Consider the following 22,014-nt stretch of genomic DNA (forward strand, 5'->3'; position numbering starts at 1 on the left):
CCCAGCCACCAGGAACAGCTAGCAACCGGGAGAAGGTCCAAACCGAATCGTAACACTCACAACGAAGTCAGACAGTCCGAAGTCAGCCAAAAAGGTTAATGAAGAATTTGTAGTCAAGGAAATCCGAGTCAAACACCAAAAAATTAAGTCGCAGAATGAATAACAGGTAGAAGTAAGCACAGAGCTAAAGACCCACATGCCCGTCCAACTGAAGGACTGAGTCAAAAGCTGATCTGCCCGGCAACAAGGGCAGGATTTAGGCTTATCGACAGACTCAGTCCTTTAGCTGATTGGGCGAGTACTACCCACACTGGCTGCTGTCTCCACCCACAATGGAGAATAGTCTCAAAATATTGATGCCAGAGGAAGGATAGCTCTGCTAATAGCGGAACTGATGACTGCAGCAAAAGAGGAGCTGGCAAATAGATTGGTGCCTCCTAATTCTTCTCTGGATAACAGGGAGGAGTTGGGATCACCACACACACTCCATACAAGGCTTCCCTTGGGGAGACCATAAAACAGTGGTCTTTGGTAGGTTTTACAATTTTGGAAGCAGAAGGGAGGTTAGCTTTGCCCAAGCTTCAGTTCAGAGCTTTCAAACAGACATCAGGTTCATTTACTCCTTTTCCTAATCACTTTTGGAAACTGCTTCTTCACTACTCTTTGGATATTAAGAACCTTCAGAATGACAAGTTTTCTTACACCAGGTGATTCTCCTTCAATCCTGAGTGACATTTAAGGACTTTAAAAAATTTCATTTTGAAATAAAACAGCAAAAAGTATTCTTGGAATATTGATTTTGGAAAGTTAAAAATGGACTAAGGAGCCAGGTGGATTGGAAATAAGATTTTGAAATTAATTATAAGAATCCTTCCAGGGTTCTTTAAAATCTTATTAAAATATATATGAAGATTCTGAATCTAAGTATAAGAAATTGATTAGAGAAAAACACTATAAAAGGACTTTGAATGTTGGACACTAGAGGCAACCAGAAAAAAAACTAAAGATTATAAATTAAAGAAGAGATCCACTAATGGAGAATGGAGAAAAGTATTTTAACTTTGAAAGAAGCCAGTTAACAGCTGTTTTACCCTGTTCTAGAAAGGAGTTTTTGTTCAAGTATTGCAGTGAAATAAAGTTCCCCCCCAAGACGTGCGTTATCATTAGTCTTTAAATCCTACTCTTCAATGCTACCATCAATGTTCAAAATCTGCCAATTATTAATGTATCAGTTAATTTAATATATTTTTGTGTCATCTCACATAAACAAGTAATACACTTGAATACTTTACATGAGCTATATTCATTAAAAGATGGGAAAAGAAGAAAAATAAAAAAAGCAATCCTATTCATCCAGATATATTTATCACTGATACGATCCCGAATTTCCATTGAGAAAGTTAACTCTACAAGCTCTCTAAAATGATGCACATATTCTTGCTAAAGTTATATCCCATTTTAAACAAAGAATCCCTACTGGTTCTCACAATCAAGGTATCACCTTTGTGTATTTCCACATTGTTACAGTTCTTCTTCAATTTATTAGCTGAGCTTTATTTCTTATATAAATTTACATATATAATAGATACATAAATATAAAATTACTTATAGAATATATATGTAAATATTAACCGTATATATTAGTTTTACACCCCATAATTTAGTTTAGACAACTTTTAGTTCAGAATATGCATAGCTTCTCTCGACTGACATTACAGAGTTGAATGTCACTGGTATATTAAAAACATCTTGCCCCCTCTCTCAAATTGTCATTTGCCCTCAAGAACTTCAATTAAATATTAAATTGCAATAGTAACAAAGTACAAGTATCTACTCCAAAACTGCCAGTATGCTGCAAGCAGGAATTATATTAGTGACTTCATCTTCCAATTTAGGAAATAATCTAGAATGCTATCATCAACAAAATCAAAAGCATCTAAAGCATTGACAGCACTCTAAGACTTTCCCAAAGAAGATCATTCATTGATGAGATTAAGATTAACTATGTTCCAAGTCTGAAAAGGGCTGAGAGAATGACTTTCAAGAACTTCAGCAATTATAGACACCTTACTCCCAAAGTAGTATCTATGACTTCCCAACAATCAGCTACTCCTCTATGACCAAGGATGCAGACAGGAACTAATAGCATTTTTTGAACTATGTTCCTTGCCAAACAACTTAGTTCCTGTGAACAACCCTATTAATTTCTACGTGGCACTGCTGGTCCTCTTACTTAAAGAAAAAAGTGTTCATATATTACACATCTGCTTATTCCAATACAGACAGTCCTTGATTTACAACCAATTGTTCAGAGACTGTTTGAAATTATGAAGGTACTAAATGAAGGCACTTATGACCTGTACTTGAAGCTGTGGCAGTGCCCCTGTAATCATGTAATCAAAACTTGGCCACTTGCAAGCCCATCTGCACTTATCCCGTATGGGATAAGCCATCCGCTTATCTGCCCCATCTATGCTCTTTTGGCCACCTGTTGCCCTGCACTCTGCTGTCCCAGCTCACCTTTGCCATCTTCTTGCTCCTACTGCTAATGAGGCGCATCCAGTCTGAGGCTGGCTAGAGAGGGAAGAGACGAAAGCAGTCCTTGAGCCATAGCATCCCTTTGCAAAGAGTTCAAGGGCAGGGATGATCCGGCTTCACTCTGAAAAAGGGACTAAAAGGCTGCATTGGGCTCTCTCCCCCCTCCCCCCAATTTAGGGAAAAGCAACTGCCCCACCCAGGAATCTCTGAAAGGGGCGTTTCTTTGCAAATAGCTCCTGGATTGGCTGGGGCTCCAAAAGGGGGGAGGAAGCGGAAAGCAGCCTTCCCCCCTCCCCCAACAATGGAAGGCCAGTCCCTACCCATCCAGGAGCTGTTGGCAAAGGAAGTGCTACATGTAAAGAGGTACTGGGTGGGGTTGGGGTTGACTTTGTGCTGAGAAAAAGGAAAGAAAAGCCAAAAGCAACCTCTCCTCCAGCCCCCTTTTCATAGTGTGAGGCTAGACCCAGGCAGGTACAAGAAGGTGAGGTAAAATGCAAGATGGCAAGCATCTCAGAGTGCAGGGTGGCAAGGATGACATGGACTGAGCTGGGGAGGCTACAGTTTCCAGACTGTGGCAAGCAGCTTGTGGAGCCATGTGTTTCTGGGGTTGCTTATTACCTTGCAAGATGAAGGGCAGGGCAGCCAAAAGAGCAGAGATGGAGTAGAGATAGATGGGCTGGGGGTGGTGTTGGAAGCAATCCCTTACCTTATTGAGGCTTGGGGCTGGGATGGACCAAGCTCATAATGGCTTGAATTGGGATGAGTCCTTGGCTAATGACTGGTAAAATTTCCTTAATGATGGCAACAGGGACTACTGGGATTGTGGTCACTAAGTGATGCAATCATATGACATCCAGTGTTATGACTGCCATCGCTTGGCAACCAAAATTCTGGTCCCATTTGTGTTTGTAAGTTGAGGACTATCTGTACTTTGTGAATTTTGTTTGCTTTTATTGAAACAGTCTAATAGTTGGATTCACAGAAATCCAACTTTAAATCCACATTTAAAATCCAACACATAGTACAAAGTATTAAAACGAATCCACACACCAGATATAACTGTGTTGTTACTCTTACCTGCCTGTCTAAATATAAATATCTAAATATATACATATATAACAAATATGAGAAAGTAATGGAGTTTTGATTGAACATGATGTACTGACAATTGTAGAAACCACATAAATGCCTGTGTTTACTCTGATATTAATTTATTTAAAGAATGAGTTGTAATAATTGGTAAAGATTCTTGATCAAAACTTGGCAAATTCCTTTAATTAAAAATTCAGCTCCTTTTGCATTTAGCCAGAAAACAGAGCATTCACTCCTGAACTGTTCATATACATGAAAATGTTTGATAAAAAAATAAAATAAAACAATTCATGAAAAAATGGGATAGCAACACACTTTTTTAATACGTTGCTATAATTTTAAATTCAATTTCTTCAGAGAATTTTAAATGTCAACTGAATTATATGAATTTTTTCAAGTCTGATGAGGAAAATGTAGATAGACAGACTTGAAGTTACATCTGTAACAAACATACCTGTCCCAGTCAAAAGTCCAGCACTCTTCTTTCGTGCATAAGCGCGTAAGTGGTTGGACAGGCTAACAGCACTTGTAAACGCCGTATTGCAATGCACACACGTTCTAAGCTTCACAGGTATACCTATCATTCAAAAGAAAACTATAATCCAGTTCTCTCTTTAAAAATGAAACTCTCAACTTGTTTTGAAAAACCCTGGATTAAAAATTGTTTTAAGAATGTTCAGTGCGTCAGTGCAATTGTTTCATAAGGAAGGACTAGCTCATGGTTATTATTTACTTATCTGGCACAAAACATCCTTTTGGGTAAGAAAAATGAAATGCATGATTTGAATCCCTAAACTTTGCTGACTTTAACAACTATTATCACTTTGCTGCTGATTTTCGCATTACACAGATTCCTTTCCTAACTCCAAAATACAATTCTGCAATTTGAATAGGCACAGTTCTGTTAAGAAGTTTGAAAGCTTGCAATGTTCCCAATAAAGAGAATTAGAAAGTCTAGTTGACAAAGTGGTAATTAAAGTGTTTTACCCACAAGACTGTAAAAGGCTCAATACTAAATTAGGTTGCTGATGAGGGCTTGGAGAAAAAGGTGGTAAAACACACCACTGCACAGCTGTTAGACAAAACATTTCGTTCGGTGCATTTTATCTTCATTACTCTGAATGCGCAATCAATAATGAAAGTTAATGATTTGTAGTTTTTGCTAAAATCTTTGTGCTAAATAAATGATCAACAAACATCTTAGTTATCACAGAAAAAAACACATAGTGAAGCAATACCAAACTACATCAGGAAAAAAAAAACACTGCCAATGGTTTCTTAACTGTATTTCCATGCACATATAAAAGTTTAGTCAACACTGTCAAAAAAATTTTTCACATTATTTACATTTCAGTATGTTAGAAAAAATTTGGTGCTTTTAAGATTTCATTTTTAGATGTATGCAACACAAAAACTAATTTTCATGAATTTAAACATTACTGCTCAAAATCAGGGTTACAAAAGTTTTAATAACTAAGTAGCAGTATAAATTAACAATCAAATCCTATATTAATTGGAATTAAAAGTTCTTTTAATAACAGTTGGTATTATGCAATTTCTTTCATTATTTTTGATTGAAGCCTAGAGGATAGTGCTAATCAGTATTAGGCAGCATAACACAAATATCAAATACATTATTTTTAGCCAACTATTGTCTGACAGGCTTTATTGAGCTCCTACCTCTTATTTTAAAGCACTTCATTGCATTATTCATGCATTTCATATTACTCATCTTTTCAGCCCCTTGTACTTAGTTAATAGAGGTTTTCCTGTAAAGCTACGTTATCTACGTAGGTAAAAGTAAAAGCATAATCAGCAGTCTCATGTACTGTACCTGGTGACTTACTATATAATTTCAGACTGCAAGTAGAGAATCAAACACTTGAATGCTTTCCCATTTAAGACACATCATTTTAATTGTAACAAGTTTTATATGAGGATGCATTTAATCCATATAAACATTAGACATAAGCAGATCCTTCAAAGAGGACTCTTCACATCACTCTTCCAACATACTCTATTGGATCCAGAATATGACAGTACCCACATGCTCGTAAAACCCCAAGAGAGTGTCAAGCTGCTGACTTCAGTCTTTGAGCGATGTAGCTTTTCGTAATTTCATGCCACAAATCCAGAGAGGCAGTTTGGTCACTGAAAGATCTGCACAGGCCTAATAAACATTTGGTTCACTACATGCAATCTGTAGCGGTACAACAAGCAAATCACATGAATCTACTGATCATGTAATATCTTCCAGTGACAGTCTGATTGTTGCATCATACTGCTATTGAAAGACCCATAAAACAACATCCTGCATTTTCGCCGCAATTACAAAATAATTACTCAAACTAGAGCAAGATATTATTGTAGCTGGAATACACATTATGCAGACATATTGGCAAAGAACTCCAGCATAATCTCTGACAACTATGATTGAAAGACATATTTAAGAAGAGCATTCTGAAACTATACTAAGGACCCTGAAATAAAGACTGAAATTACTGAGAATCTTCATTCAAAAGAGAGTCTGAGATTTTGTATCAGAACCCTGATGGTAAACAGAGCTATCGCTACCACAGATGCCTTCCTACCGTTTCCCCAAAAATAAGACCCAACCGGAAAATAAGTCCTAGCATGATTTTTCAGGATGCTCGTAATTTAAGCCCTACCCCCAAAATAAGCCCCAGTTAAGATTGTCAGCCAGATGGGTGCATTTAGTACCGTATTTTCCCCAAAATAAGACCTAACCAGAAAATAAGCCCTAATGCGTCTTTTAGAGCAAAAATTAATATAAGACCCAGTCTTATTTTCGGGGAAACACGGTAGGATACATATATCCTACCAATAGCTCACATATAACCACACATCATCCATTTAACCAATCAGGCATATATTAATTTAAGGGAAATGCTGACATTTTTTACTACAGATAACGAAACAACGATGTCTCAGCTATTTTCAGTTATTTGACTGTCAATACATTTTATCAAATTATTAATTATCATGTATTCTCTTTCTATCAAATATAACAATAAACATAAAACAAAGAATTAAGAAGATGTTCACATGTACCTATTTCAATTATCCCTTGGCAACTACAAAGCAAAATTGTTTTCTATTCAAAACTTGGCCTGCACGTTCAAAATATAGGTAATTTTGGGTAAGAAATTATTTTTTTTCCTGACAAGAACTTTGCAAAAGAAAAAGTTTAAATAAGAATTGATTTTGGAATAAAGAAATACATATAGACACAAACATATGTATCAAAACAGATTTCAATTATAATCTAATAGAACAGCAGTTACAAAAACAATATCTTACCTGACTGTACAGTCAAATCCATTTTTTGTGGTTGATACATCAAAGGACCATCTTCATCTAATGGAAGAACACATTTTTGAACAAACCTCTTTCTTGCGGTTTGATTATGAATCTTTTGAGGGGAGATATCAAAATTTCTTTCTTCTCCCATCCTTTTATTTTTCAAGAGTTCTATCAGTGTAAGTGACTGGGTTTTTTTTTCATCATGCAGTAATGATTTTGCTTCATCATATTCATTGAGGCAATTCAGCCTTTCCTCCTCTGATGCAGACACCGATATATCTTCAGTCTTTAGGCCATTGCGGTATGCTTCAAGAGGTATAACATTTTGAGACAAAAAGTCATCATTTGATGAAAGTTTCTGAGCAACAAATGGTCTGGGAATAACACGACGACTGTTCAATGCCTTAAGGATTTTTTCATATTTTTCTTCATTTTGCATCATTTCATTGAGAACACAGATTGGAGATTTATGCGCATCCCATTTGGTTTTACCAAGCCTTTTTAGGTGTCCTCGCACATGATTAGATAATCCAATTTTAGTGTCAAACCAACCTCCGCAGAGCTGGCATGTGTGTTCTGTAGAACTTTCAGATTTCTCAATTGCTACAAAGAAAAATGAGTGATTTATCCATTTGCCAGACATTAGGATGCAGCTTACTTAAAACATACACGTTAAAACATTCAAACAAGAGAACAAATAAAAAAGTAGTCAGGATACTATAAAATGAGGTAATATTCATGTTAGTCTATATTTCTTGTATGCTGAAAACCTGAAGAAAAATCTTACCTTTTCTAACTCGTTTCACTGGGGTACCCGTCACAGTTCTTTTGAAATGCTGCATTTTGTCACTTGTAGCTATCTGCTCAGGTGAGACAACATGGCGTGCCTCATAACTTAACCCAGCTCTGTGAAGATGTCCACGGACATGATTAGACAATCCAACACCAGTTTCAAAAGTTGCTGGACAGTATGGACAGTTTTTTTTCTCAAGTGATAAATCAGTCCAGTGAAAAACGGAATTATGCTTTGGCAATGTTGTACCTATGTTTTCCAAATGATGATGATCTTGGAAATCATGCAGATAATTGTTACCTTCTCCATCTTCATAATATTCAAAATAAAATCCATCATTTTGTTCATATCTAAGAGACGATTTACCACCACCTTCTTCTTCCATTTTACCTTTAAATAAAGGGAACAGGTTTACATGGTCCTGATTAATATCACTGTAAGAGCCATCCTCCACAGACCGTGTAGTGTAATCACACAGTTCAACATTATCCCATGAACTTTCATCGTCCGTTTCATAGCTGTCTTTTTTCCCAGCAAGTTTCTGCAAAACAACAACAGTCATTTTATGTAGAATGCCTGGAAAACTGTCCAAATCATCTCCTGCTACAGATCCTCCCCTTTTGGGTCTTTTAATCAATTTTTTTTTTACAGTTACATGCTTATTTTTTATAGACTCTTCGTCTTTTTTCATCACAGTTAAGAGAATCCACAATAAACCTTATTTTAAGAATTATTTTAAGACAATAAAGGTAACAACCTGACAGATCTTGTAGCATCCCCTTTTAAGTGTAAAAAAAAAAAGGACCGCTAGATTTCACAATCCTAGATATGCCTATGTGTGTGTATGTATGTATGTATGCGTATGTGTGTATATATGTATTTATATATATACACAAACACATACATGCATAGTTTTTAGATTTCCTGCATGATGTAAATCTTTAGGATTTGGGTCACTACTATTTCTATTCAAAATAAACCTGTCTGCAGAGCTTTGACTATACACACTTACAGCTGACTGTGCAACGCTTTTCCGAGCCTTCTGTATCCTGGAGGGTCTCTTGTGGAGTTTTGCAAAGTGACTTGTCTGGAATGCAGAGCCAAATGGTCGTTTCAGATCTTGTTTTAAAACAGAAGTCTTTGGAAAGGCAGATGCTTGCTTGATTAAATGTTTAGTCCTGCTACCAAAATTTAAAGCTTCCTCTATTCCGAGCCTTTTTCTTTTATCTAATCTCAGGCGACTGCCAAAGGGATCTATGCAAGCTGATGGATGCAAATATTCCACATGTTTTTTTAAAATGCTTCGGGCTGATGTAGTAAAAGGACACATTTTACACATATAGTCAACTGTCTTTTTTGAGGATTCCATATAGGAATCTTTCACTAATGCCTTTTTGTGTGTTTTTCTCTGGGTAATGTCTGTAGTGATCATTGCACATTTCACTACTGCCCCATGAGCAAGCCCTCGATGGCATTCAAGTTCATTCTCTGTCACAGCCATAAAGTTACATTCTTCACAGCAGTAGTATCTTTTATCTTTTTCATGGGTTTTAGCATGCTGCACAAAGGTTTTGGGACAATTGGTACCAAACACACATTGTGGACACTGTAACCGTGCACTCCTACCCTCATCCTGAAGTTCTTTTAATTCACGAATTTCCTCCATCAATTTCTGTCTTCTTTCCTGATGAATTATCATATGTTTAAGAAGGGAATTGCGATCTCTAAAGGTCCGGCCACATTCCCTACATGCATAAGGCCTCGAAACATTTAAATGACGAAAGTGCCTGTTGCCATCCAAGTGATACATCATGTGCCTGTGCAGATGCTTTTTTTCCCTAAAATTCACATTGCACTTTGTACAGGGATAAAAAGATGGCTCATCAGAAATGAAATTAGATGGTGATTCCAAATCATCTTGTTCACATTTGTTCAATAAAGTATTAGAAAGAAAAGTGCTACTGTGAACAGGGGAAATATCATCTACACACTTATTACTTGGATTATAAATCAGTTGCTGGATGGCATCCACAACTTCCAATTCCTCATCTGTAGATTCAGGCTTTACTCTTGCTAATGAATATTTTTGTGATTCTATTACTTGTACATTCTCACTCTGCTCCAAAAACTCAATATCTACTGATTCAGAATTGTCAGGAATATAATTGGATTCGTTAAAACAGTCCTCAGTATAGCGAGTTATTTTGCTAACATCCATCTTTCTTTTTCTCCTTTTCTGTATGCCAACTTTAGGTTGAATTGGTGGCTCTTCTATCGTTTCTTCATTTGTCATAAGGAATTCTATGTATTCTTTCTGTGGATCCCAGCTTACATCACTTTCTGATCTGAAGTCACCTGCAGCTGAGGAAATCCCTGTTAGTGATTTGCTACCATCATCTTTTCCTAATGAATTTCTGTTATCCTCACTCACATCTACTTGGCTTACTAAAGTGCTATCTGATTTTATGCTTTTTCCTATTGATGGCTCTACATCACAAGCAACTGAAGCAGAGGGAGGTAGATTTTTCATGGAATGTGATAGGTTCTTAGCATGTGCTGCTTCAGGTAACAAGAACAAAACCGGACTTGAATTTTGGGCTGATGGTTTTGTGGGAAGTTGAAGATCAGGTACCACTGTGACAGATGAAGAAGAATCTGTTTGATGACCCACAGCTTGTGCATTAGTTAATGAAATGCTGCCTTGTTTCATAATGGAAATCTTAGTTAAACTGGAGTGTGGAACTGGTCCATTAACAGAAGTTTCTGTAGGCAGAACAAAATTTTCACTAGAAACAGCAGGAGCCCCAGTATGTATAAATATAGATGTCTGGCCCCCACTTAAGGCGTTTTCAGACTTGTCTGTTGATAGATCTTCAGGCAAAGTCAATGTATTATTCTGAAATGATGTTTCACTCTCTTCTAATTTGGGAATGCCACACTTCTCAGAGATGAAATTACTGTCATCTAGCAGTTCTTTAGCACCAATGATCTCAGTGTTGATTTCTGCCTCATCCATACTGCTGACATTCTCTGTCCATTAAGCACTTTTACTCTAAAGTAAAAAAATAAAAAGATCCATATTAGAATGCACATTAGCATAACAATAGTTTTAAGATTAAACATGATAGTTCAAAAATCTCATGTCACTGAAAATCACACATACAAAAACATATTACCATAGTAATGAAGAGATTAATAACTCCAGAAGTGTACCTAGTTCCAAAATTTAAATTCAATGTAGAATTATAGAGCAGACATGCACAAATCATTCAAGAGAGATGCATTGAGATGTACACAAAGCTTCATGTACTACATATGCACTTTGTCTGGAAGTATTTCTTCAGATGGACTTCACTCTTATTACAAATATTCCACAAATTAAAATCAAGGAAGATTTTATGTTTAACAGAATAAAACACCATATTATAATATACATAGTTGAGTAGCAAAGCATCATTCATTTTATATAATGAATGCACCACATATTTTCATCAAAACAATACTTTTAACAGTATTGTTAAAAAAATAAAAATATTTTTTATTCACAGTATTGTGAAAAAAAATAAAAATAAAGATCACAAATAAAGATGAAGTTCGACAAACACTTCTACATAAGATGATCATTTCTAGTCAACAGTCTACCTTACAATCATCTTAGTACTCATGTATGTAATCATATTTGTAAGCCCATTATGTCAATATATGAGATTAGATTTTTTTAAAAACTGTAAAATCAGCTAAAGTGCTTACCACTTGTAAAATTTCTCAGTATATGAGAAATATCTTGTTGAAATTTCTGCATGTAATAAAGAGTTGAGATTTTAAATGCTAAGTTGTACTCTTAAATTATAATTGCCACTGCATATGCAGTAAATCAAGAAACCTTGTCCAATTTAATATTGTAGGCACAATGAACACAATGGAAAAACCAGGAGATAAGAAAATTAAAAGGAATATAAAGGATTTGCACTGTATGTTCTATCAAGGCTACATTATGGATTTATTTTCCCATTCAGAGCTACCATACACATGTAAAAAAAGTTAATTACTAATACAGAGTGAAAAACCTGCAACCTTCCAGATATTGCTGCATGACTAATGTACCAAGGACAAATGTTCATAAGGTTATTCAGAAAAAATAATGTCTAGAGTATTATCAATTTCAATTTAAAATTATATTTGGAGAACATACAGAGAGAGTCCCTGATTTACAATCATTCATTGAAAAACTGTTCAAAGTTATGACAGTCCTGAATAAAATGATTTATGACTGGTCCTCACCCTTACAACCACTGCAATGTCCCAGTGGGCAACTATGTTCAGGCACTTGGCAACCAGGGTATATTTACCAGTTGCAGCATTCTAGGGTCATGTGATTGCTACTTATGAGGTCCTCTTAGAGCAGGGGTGTCAAACCTGATCCCATCACAGGCCGCATCAGGAGTTTGTTTGCCCTTTGGGAGGGCTAATTTGGGCATGGCTGATTGGGAGCGTGGCTGGTCCCTGGGCGGCAGGGGCCAGTCCCTCTGTCTTTGGGATGGCTCCACAGGCCAACTCTGCGGCTTGTTGCGGGCCAAATGCAGCCCGTGGATTTGACATGTCTGTCTTAGAGGGCTTCTGACAAGTAAAATCAATGGGGGAAGCCAAGTTTGCTCAATAACTGTGGCAAAAAGCTTGTAAAATCAGGAGGTTCTAGTTCCTATTGTGGCCACACAGACACACAAAGACACGCACACACTACAATACTCAATGACTTATTATTTGAACCAGTCTGCTTCATTCTGCACTAACTATGGAAAAAGGGACTTTGCGTCTACAATTAATATGAAAACTGCTGTGGGAAGCCCTCTCCCCCCTCCTAGAAGGATGAAATATTTTGGGGAATATTAAAAGAGGCAGAATATTATATTTCCCCAAAGGAAAAGGGGCGTTGGTCCTACCTGATACGCTCCTTCTCGTTGAGTGGAGACAGCAGCCAGTGTGGGTACTACTCATCCAATCAGATTGAAGGACTGAGTCAGCCAACAACTTTAAGTCCCGCCCTTGTTGCCGGGCAGGCCCAGCTTTGGCGAAGACTCGTAAGACTGACTCGGCGTGTGGGCACAGAAAACATTATCTGCCACCAGGTAAGTAAAGAGAAGAGGAAGACAGACAGAAAAAAATACAGCCGGAGCAAGGGAGGGTCTGGCTGCTGTCTCCACTCAACGAGAAGGAGCGTATCAGGTAGGACCAACGCCCCTTCTCCATTGAGAGTGGAGACAGCAGCCAGTGTGGGACATACCCCAGTTCACTGTCCCGAGTTCAGGGTGGGAACCGGCTGGTCAGCAACAACAGTCTCCCCGGCAACGACACGCTGAAGCACCCTTCGTCCGAACGCCGCCTCCGCCGATGCAAATTGATCCAATCGATAATGACGTATGAAGGGAACCGGCGAAGTCCACGTGGCCGCTCTGCAGATCTCAAACAAGAGCGCCTGGGTCGCCCATGCAGCCGTCGTAGCAGCGCTACGGGTGGAATGAGCGGTCACTCGAGCTGGACGCGGTAGGGAACGAAGATCGTAGGCCGAAGCGATGGTATGCCGAATCCAACGACCAACAACAGATGAGGAGACCTTGCACCCTTGGGAAACGGGCAGAAATGAGACAAACAGCGACTCCGAGCGACAGAAAACAGATGTCCTCTTAATGTAGATCCGCAAGGCCCGCCGTACGTCGAGCGAGTGCCATCTGCGCTCCCGGGGGTGAGCAGGATGCGGGCAGAAATTAGGCAGAATGATTTCCTGCGATCGGTGGAAAACTGAATTGATTTTCGGGACGAAGGTAGGGTCCAAGCGGAGTACTACACGGTCCGAATGAAAGATGCAAAGGTCAGAACGGATAGACAATGCTGCTATCTCCGATATACGACGGGCTGACGTTATCGCCACAAGAAAGGCAACCTTGCAGGTGAGCAGACGGAGACTAGTAGTCCGCAAAGGTTCGTACGGAGGTCCCATAAGCGACTCCAATACTAAAGGGAGATCCCAGGTCGGGTATCTGTGTAATACAGGAGGGCACAAATTCGTAGCCCCTCGAAGAAAACGCCGGATTAGACGATGATGTGACAATGATGGCAGAGCTCCGCAGACCAGGACCGAAGACAACGCGGCCACATGCCTGCGTAACGTATTGGAAGAGAGGCCTCGAGCCAGACCCTGCTGAAGAAAGCATAAAATGTCCACAATGGATGGCTGAAGAGCGGAAACGCCAGACACTGAACACCAGGAACAGAAGGCACGCCAAGTGGCAGAATAAATCCGATCCGTAGAAGAGCGGCGTGAAGCCTGCAATGTCTGAATAACGTCCGGCGGGATATGTACTGCTGTCAAAGTGCTCCGCTCAACCGCCAAACGGTCAGGTTGAGCCAGGCCAGGTCCGGGTGCAACAGAGCGCCCTGAGACAGAACGTCGTCCTCGAGGGGAATGCGCCACGATGGGGCCACCGCGAGGGACACAAGGTCCGCATACCAGGGTCTCCGGGGCCAATGAGGCGCTACAAGGACCACTTCCGCCCGCTCGTACAAAATCTTGCGAACCACTCTGGGCAGGAGGGAAGTCGGAGGAAAGGCGTAGAGCAGACCCTCCGGCCAGGGGATTCGAAGAGCGTCGACGCCCGCTGCCTGAGGATCTGGAAATCGGGCGAAGAACCGAGGCAGTTGAGCATTCATGTGCGTTGCAAAGAGGTCGATAATCGGCATGCCGAACCGCCGAGACAGCTCCTGGAAGATCCTGGGATGGAGGCGCCACTCCGCGTTGTCCACTCGACGACGACTCAGCCAGTCCGCCTGGTCGTTGTCCACTCCGGAAATATGCTCTGCACGGAGAGAGCAAAGGTGCCGCTCTGCCCAGAATCCCAGTCGCAGGGCCAACAGTAGAAGCGACCTCGACCTGGTCCCCCCGAGCTTGTTCAGGTGCGCTTTCGCTGCAACATTGTCCGTCAGAACGAGGACATGGGAATTGGATATCAGGTTTCGGAAGGCCCTGAGAGCTAGGAAGATCGCCTGTAGTTCTAGCCAGTTGATCGGGCGACGGGACTCTGCCGGGCTCCAAGTGCCCTGAGCTAACTGACCTTGGCAAAGGGCCCCCCAACCGAGGAGACTGGCATCTGTGGTCACTACAACCCTCTGAGGCTCCAGGAAAAACGACCCCGCAGCTAGGGCCGGGGAACGCCACCACCTCAGGGACCGACGAACAGCAGGAGGGACCGGAACCGGCCTGGATGAAGTGCCTCTGCCCGCCTTCTGCAACGGCAAGAGAAACCATTGAAGTTCCCGTGCGTGCAGCTGTGCCCAGGGAACTATGGAGATGGCAGAAATCATTTTCCCTAACAACTGGGAAAGGACCAGAGGGGAAACGGCCCTACAAGCCTCCACCTTGGAAATTAACTGACGGATACCCGCCTGTCTATCGGGGGACAAAAACACCTTACCCTGAACAGTGTCGATAAGGGCCCCCAAATGGACCAAACTGGTGGAAGGGGAGAGGTGACTCTTATCTAAATTAACCGAGAAACCATGGGCTGCCAAGGTCTCTACCGTGAGGCGAACATCCGAAACTGCCTGAACAACAGAAGGGGACAACAGGAGAATATCATCGAGGTAGCATAAAAGTCTAACAGAACGGATACGAAGAGATGCCGCTAAAACAGCCAACACCTTCGTAAAAGTACGGGGGGCCGAGGAGAGGCCAAAAGGCAACGCCCTATACTGATAATGGACCCCCCCGTAACAAAAACGCAAAAAACGCCTATGGGAAGGAAGGATAGGGATGTGCAAATAAGCCTCCGTAAGGTCTATGGAAGAGAGGAGATCGCCCCTCCGAACACCGGCTAGAATAGTTTGTAAAGACTGCATTTTAAATTTACGGTACACCACGTACCTATTTAAGCGTTTCAGGTCCAAAATGGGGCGCCACCCCCCTGAAGATTTGGGAACCAGGAAAACCCGGGAATAGAAACCCTGACGCTCCTGGCCCGTAGGGACGAGTTGAATAGCTCTAATGGTCAGGAGATGTTGAACTGCTGCGTCCATAAGGGACTTTTTCTCCGAATTACGAGAAATCGTGCAACAGACAAAGGAGTCAGGGGGGGTGGAGACAAATTCGATAGCAAGACCAGAGCGAAGAGTGGCTAGGACCCACTGATCAGAGGTGGACCGTTCCCAGGCGGCCATGAAGATGGCCAATCTGCCGCCAATGGGAGGATTAGCAGTGTAATTAGCACCGGCGACGGATGAAACAACCTCCTCCTCCTCGAAAGGGCCGTTTAGACCCGAACGATCTGCCCCGGAATCCCCTATCTTGTGAACCCCGATGTCTGCCAAAATTTGTGTACGGCCGGGGCGAGGGGAAGGAAGAGGAAGAGGGCCCGCCAACATCATTACCTCGAAGGTGGGTTCGAGGGGGATATGGAGAGAAGCGAGAATCCCCCCTACGGAAAGCTGCCGCCAAAACTTTCCGTTTGTCCCTGGTTTCGGTCAAAAAGGGATCTAAAGCCTCCCCAAACAAACGGGACCCCCCAAACGGGACCGAGGCGAGCTTCCACTTATGCCTGGCGTCCGCCTGCCAATGTCGGAGCCAGGTCAAACGGCGAGCTGTCACAGCAGAGGCCAGCGATTTGGCAGCAAAACGAGCAGCGCTGAGCGTCGAGTCCGCTGAAAACTGAACCGCAGCTACAATCTTATTGAGGTCATGCTTAATACGAGCATCCTCCGGTGACAATTTCTCTTGCAACTGGCGGAGCCACAACAAAGTGGAGCGGTTAAAAAAGGACGCCGTAGAGGCCGCCTTAATGGCCCAGGCCGCCCCCAGATGCGCCCTTTGGAGGACCATATCCGCACGACGTTCATCAGGTCGTAAGTTCTCCGCAGGATCGCCCGGAACAGTGGCAGAAGACAGAAGAGCGGCGATGGGAGCATCTATTGATGGGAGCTGCAGAAGAGTGTCCAGTTCAGAAGCGACATGGAAATTCGTACGGTCAGACGAAGAAGGGATAGGGGCTGACCCCGGCGAAGCCCACTGTCGTTTCACGACATCCAGGAAAAGGGGAGGAGTGGAGATGGTTGTAATCGGTTTGGCCGGCTCAGCGAACATCGGGTCTAAAGTCCCGGATGGCACAGAAACAGAAGGTTGTGAAGCAGGAGAGGAAAGTCGAGCCGTATTAACGGCTTTGAACAGAAGAGACCTAAACAAGGCCTGTGGAAAAAGGGCAGTAGTCGCCGGCTGATCAGGTGGAAGGTTCTCGTCATCCGACAACCCAGAGTCACTATTGTCCGCATCCGACAGGGAGGAGAGCTGACTAGCTTGGGAGCAGGAAGGAGAGTGAGGCGCTCCAAAGGGCGCATGACCAGAAGAACGAGGATGCTCCGGCGAGGCCGATCGAACAGAGTCAGCGACACTGGAGGGACGACGACCCGCTGCCAAAGTCTTTTGCACTGCAGCCTCAATCATCTTTTGCAGCTGGTCGGCAGGAAAAGGGCAACTCACCACCTCCTGGGGCAGGACCGGAACCGAGGGAACCGCAGAGGAGTCTAGAGGAGGTGGAATATCAGAAACATCCTCATCCGGAGGCGGAGCAGCAACGAGGCCTGCAGGAGCCGGACCCCACAAATTTGAAGTGGAAATAGTGACCGGACAGTCCCTGAGAGATAACTGGTCAGGAGTCGCCGGTCGAGAACCCTGCAGCGGAGCAGAAGCCGTTGAAGCTTGAAGGTCAGAGCTTGCTTTGGCACAAAGTTGAGTGAGGACTCTGTCCCTTCGCTTTTCCACTTTGTCCAGTGCACTGGTATGCTTCCTGCTCTTGTGATGGGCGTGAGAAGACGGGGCAACAAGTGACTGCGCAGGATCTTGAAACGAGGTCGATCCATCCTCTGACTGTCTCTGAGAAGCAGAACTGTGCTTACGACCATGTTTGGATTTGGACAATGACTTCGGCATAATGGCAGAGTCCAAAACAGAAGCAGCAGTCACAATCTAAGGACCAGGTGGGGAGCGCGGCAACTCCACTAATTTCAAGCCCCGTGCACGGTCCAATGGTTGAAAGGCAGGGGAGCGCAGCCACTCCACAAAATGGCCGCTGCGGTCAGAAAGGCAGCAAATGGAGGCTGGCAAGGGCAGCGGGGATACTGACAGGTCCAACAGCCAAAGGAAGGGGGGCGCGAAGCTCCACAAACACCCGCACAGCCAGCCCAGTCCAGTGCAGTGCAGACAGATGCCCCTTAAAATTGCCAACAGCTGTCAGGAAAAAACCAGCAGCTCAGTCACTATCACAGGATGGAGGGGGGGGCGCAAAGCTCCACTCTCAAAGATTTCAATGGCCAAACAGTCAGGAAGCCGCCCAGACGCTGCAGCAGGGAAGCGTGCAAATAAAGGGGTCCTGCAGCCTCGGCTCAGCTGCTAGTCGGCTGTCAGCGACCACTAATTAGCCCAGCTGGTATTCGGAGCGGCGAAAAGAGCGCTTGCAGAAACGTCGGGTTCAAATAGCAGAGAAGCAATCAGGGACCACGAGGGCAGCCAATCCAGCTCTTAGAGGGGTAAGGCAAGAAGACCCAGCAGTCCAAAGTCCCCAAACAGCAGGCAGAAAAATTCTTTAAATCCGGAGGCTTTTGAATCAGATCGGAAGGCAACAAAATGGCCGCCGCCACAGAAAACGCGTGAAAAAACGGCCGAAAAATTAGATGCGAGACCCTGGGGGGAACGTTTAGCCAGGGAGGGCCAGATCCTGAAAGGAAGGGACTGCCAAGCCTGACAGGGACTCCCAGAAAGCCCCCCAGGGGTCCCCAAAGGGACAAACCGAAAAAGCCCTCACACCAGAGGATTAATAGGTCTTAAAGGGAAACACAGGGAAAAACTCACAAAGTCCAAAGGCAACCAAGTCCATAGGGCGAAGCAGAAGAAATGTCAGAAACAGTCCAGGTCCAGATAAAAACACTAATATATCCAAAAAGTACAGATAATTAGGAGAAAACAGCCAGAGCTAGAAACCCACACGCCAGTCCAACTGAAGGACTGAGCCAAAGCTGGGCCTGCCCGGCAACAAGGGCGGGACTTAAAGTTGTTGGCTGACTCAGTCTTTCAATCTGATTGGATGAGTAGTACCCACACTGGCTGCTGTCTCCACTCTCAATGGAGAAATGGAGAAACATGTTCCAATCCCAATTTCCTGCATAGTAATACAGCTTCCAGCAGAAATCTTTAGACATGGAGATTTTGGGCCCATTAAGAAATCCTGGCCAATCTATTCATAAACAAAACATCTTCAGCTCCAGGGTGATGGGATTAAGGAAGGACATTATCTTTTAGAACATAATAAGATTAACCTACCATTATTTAGCAAAAGACACAAACCCCTTCATTGCACACTCCTCAGAACATCAAACTTCAAAATCACAGAAATCTATAAACACCCATCCACTCATTCAATCATTTGATCATCTGTCCCAGAACTGCATGTTGTGGTTCTGTTCATCAATAAACTTTCTTTTCAATCAGCCTCCATTTTACTTCCAGCACCTTTCTCCCAGCTTGGAACTGAACCAGATGGATTTTTCCTTCCAAACCTGCATGGTCTGGCAGAGAAAGGATGTGTTATGTTTATCTTATACAGGTAGTCTTCAGTTAGCAATCACTCATTCAGTGACTTTCTGAAGTCCCTACAGTGCTGAAGAAGATTTACAGATGACTCTTGAAGATGTGGCTGTTGCAGCGCCTCTGCATCCAGATGATCACAATTCGATCACTTGACAACTGTTGCTGTTACAATGCAGTCACATGATCGCCTTTTGCAACTTTCTTTGTGGCTTCTGACAAGCAAAGTCAATGGGGAAGCTGGCAAAAGTTGCAAAACACAGTCATGTGACATTACACTTAATGACCACACATGATTCGTTTAACAACCGCAACTGGAATTGCTATCCTAAGTAAATTGATTTTGCCTGTACCCATTCATGCCCTCCTCCTCACGCAGATACCTTAAAACCAATCATTTCCCCTTCCTGTATGGTAGGCACAATCCTGCCTAAAAAAGTTTGCTATTTTAGCATCCGATAATATAATCGTCTGCGATATGATTTGAAAATGTTTTTAGACAATTTAAAAAAAAAAAACAAATCTAGGAGAGGTTGTAAATAGATTTCAAATCCAATTTGTTAACAGTACATAAGCAATGTCAGAACTATGCTTTAAATCTAGTCTAAAGCTTATCTGATTTCCATATAAAATAAAGCAATACATACGAAAAGATGAAATATCCATTAGATGAATGGATATGGCTCCATTAGATAAAATTGCTTAATATTTTCACTTTTAGAATTCCCTGCAATTTTATAAGTCTACAAAAGAATAAACACTCATTCCTAACAAAGTATGTATTGTGTAATCAGTATAAAAATGACAACAATGCAGCATCTCAACTAGTAAATCTTATGCATAGAAATTTAAAAATGAGAACAAGCTCAGGCAGGAGTAAAATATTGCAAGTAAAATAAAAAATGAAATCTGAAGCATCACATTTCTATTCTTCAAAATGCAAGTAGAGAAATTATTTCAATTTTTAGAATATTTATGCTGTAAAAATATTTGTATTTTCTCCAGCTCATGACATTCACAGACCTAGACAAATATATGCTCAGTCAATTTGAGAAACTATATTAGCTTTTCTCAACAGGAAGCAACGTTGTTAACGAAGTGGTAAATTCAGTGTTAATGAGTGGCTTCACTGTTGCCACCTCTGAGGTAAAACCTTTCATGTTCCATGTTCCACCCATCTGTTCTAGTGTTAGGGGTTCAAAAAAAGAACAGACGCTTCCCATTTAAAACAATTTTACTGGTGCCCCCTGAACAGCAGGGTGATAAACTAAGAATATTATATTTGCTTCAAAAATAAAATTATCGTTTTCAGAATGACTTCAAGAGAATTTTCCTAACTCTGCATGAAGATACCAAGCTGCACTACTAATTCTAATATTATTGTTTTAAGTGCAAAATTGAAAAATACAATGGACAAGGTTATTTTTTTGGATAATTATTCAATTATATTCTGTAAATACTATGTAAAATTTTGTTTACACACAACAAAGCTTGTTCAATTGACATTTAACTGGATAAAGTGTTTTGAAGATTAAACAATTGGATAAAATAGTCAGAAAAAACATCAAGTTAAGAATATAGCTATGCATCACTTTTTTCAATAATCGGTTAATTAATGTATTAAATTCACTGTCCATATATCAAACTATTTTAAACTGTAGTCTTCTTATCAAAATTATTAATTTATGCAGAAAGAATGTATTACATCATCCATTTCAAATTGTTGATTTCAGCAATTTAATCCCTTTTACAGGACATTTCCAACACTTCTGATAGTGCTCTGAAATACTCTGGAAAATTGAAGTGCAGATTCTCACAATTAAAAATTCTAACTTTGTTATTCCATAGTAAATATAGATTAAAGTTTCTAAGATTAACCACAGAAGAGACTACAATGCATTTGTGTCCTTTTCAGTTCTATGCTAACACAAACTAATGAACTCAGTATACTCAGTTTATGTGTAAACTAGAATATTTTCAACATTTAACATTCAGTTTAGATTACAATTTAGAAAATCTGAATAGAAATACAAAAAGAACTATATTTAAGAAATTTAATAAATGCCATAAGATTTTATTACTTAGTGAAAGCTTTTAAATTAGTTCCATCCTAATTTGAATTACTGATTTAGAAAATTAATCAGATGCTTTGATTCAAATATGATTGGGTAATGGGTAATATAAAAACCTTTGAGTTGAATCTTCAAATTTAATCTTTGAATAATCCTTTTATACAGGTGTAGCATTAAGGAAATCAAGTTGTGCAGATGAGATATAAAATAAGCTTCCACTATCTCCTTAAAGTTTTATACTGTAAAACTCCCATCCATCTATACCAACATTGAAAGTACTTTTCCTTCCTGTATTTAAAAACATTTTTTTCACAAAAAACTGATGACAAATGGATAAAACATTACACGACAAATAAGTACATTAAAACAAATAATTTATTTCCCTTCCATTAATGCACTTTGAAATGCATTTGTCTTTATATACTTCTAAAATAAGATGACACAAATATTTAAAATTCATTTAATTATGGTCTCTTTTTTAGCCACTGAATTATAAATTATACATTCAAATCCAGTTATGACATTATATATGCATACTGATATCATACTTCCTTCACATTCAAATAGGCAATAAC

At 41.1% G+C, this 22,014-nt stretch overlaps 1 protein-coding gene across 15 annotated transcripts in view; it reads right to left on the minus strand.

The window, feature by feature from the left end:
- ZNF644 (zinc finger protein 644) overlaps window positions 1-22,014 on the minus strand; it is a 74,157-nt gene that overhangs the window by 18,319 nt on the left and 33,824 nt on the right. For 9 of the 15 annotated variants that reach the window (XM_087889936.1, XM_087889938.1, XM_087889942.1 and 6 more), the window contains 4 exons: window positions 8,760-10,799; window positions 7,742-8,288; window positions 6,952-7,557; window positions 4,085-4,207 (listed from right to left, as the gene is read on the minus strand). In XM_087889936.1, the coding sequence (XP_087746062.1) occupies window positions 4,085-4,207; window positions 6,952-7,557; window positions 7,742-8,288; window positions 8,760-10,763 (3,280 nt within the window). In that variant the 5' untranslated portion in view covers window positions 10,764-10,799. The remainder of the gene's footprint in view (window positions 1-4,084; window positions 4,208-6,951; window positions 7,558-7,741; window positions 8,289-8,759; window positions 10,800-22,014) is intronic. The other 6 variants (XM_087889945.1, XM_087889947.1, XM_087889944.1 and 3 more) reach the window with 1 other exon arrangement.

This window comes from Pantherophis guttatus, chromosome 3, assembly GCF_059756535.1.
Source record: "Pantherophis guttatus breed Tessera chromosome 3, ASM5975653v1, whole genome shotgun sequence".
In the NCBI taxonomy this organism is placed as follows: domain Eukaryota; kingdom Metazoa; phylum Chordata; class Lepidosauria; order Squamata; family Colubridae; genus Pantherophis; species Pantherophis guttatus.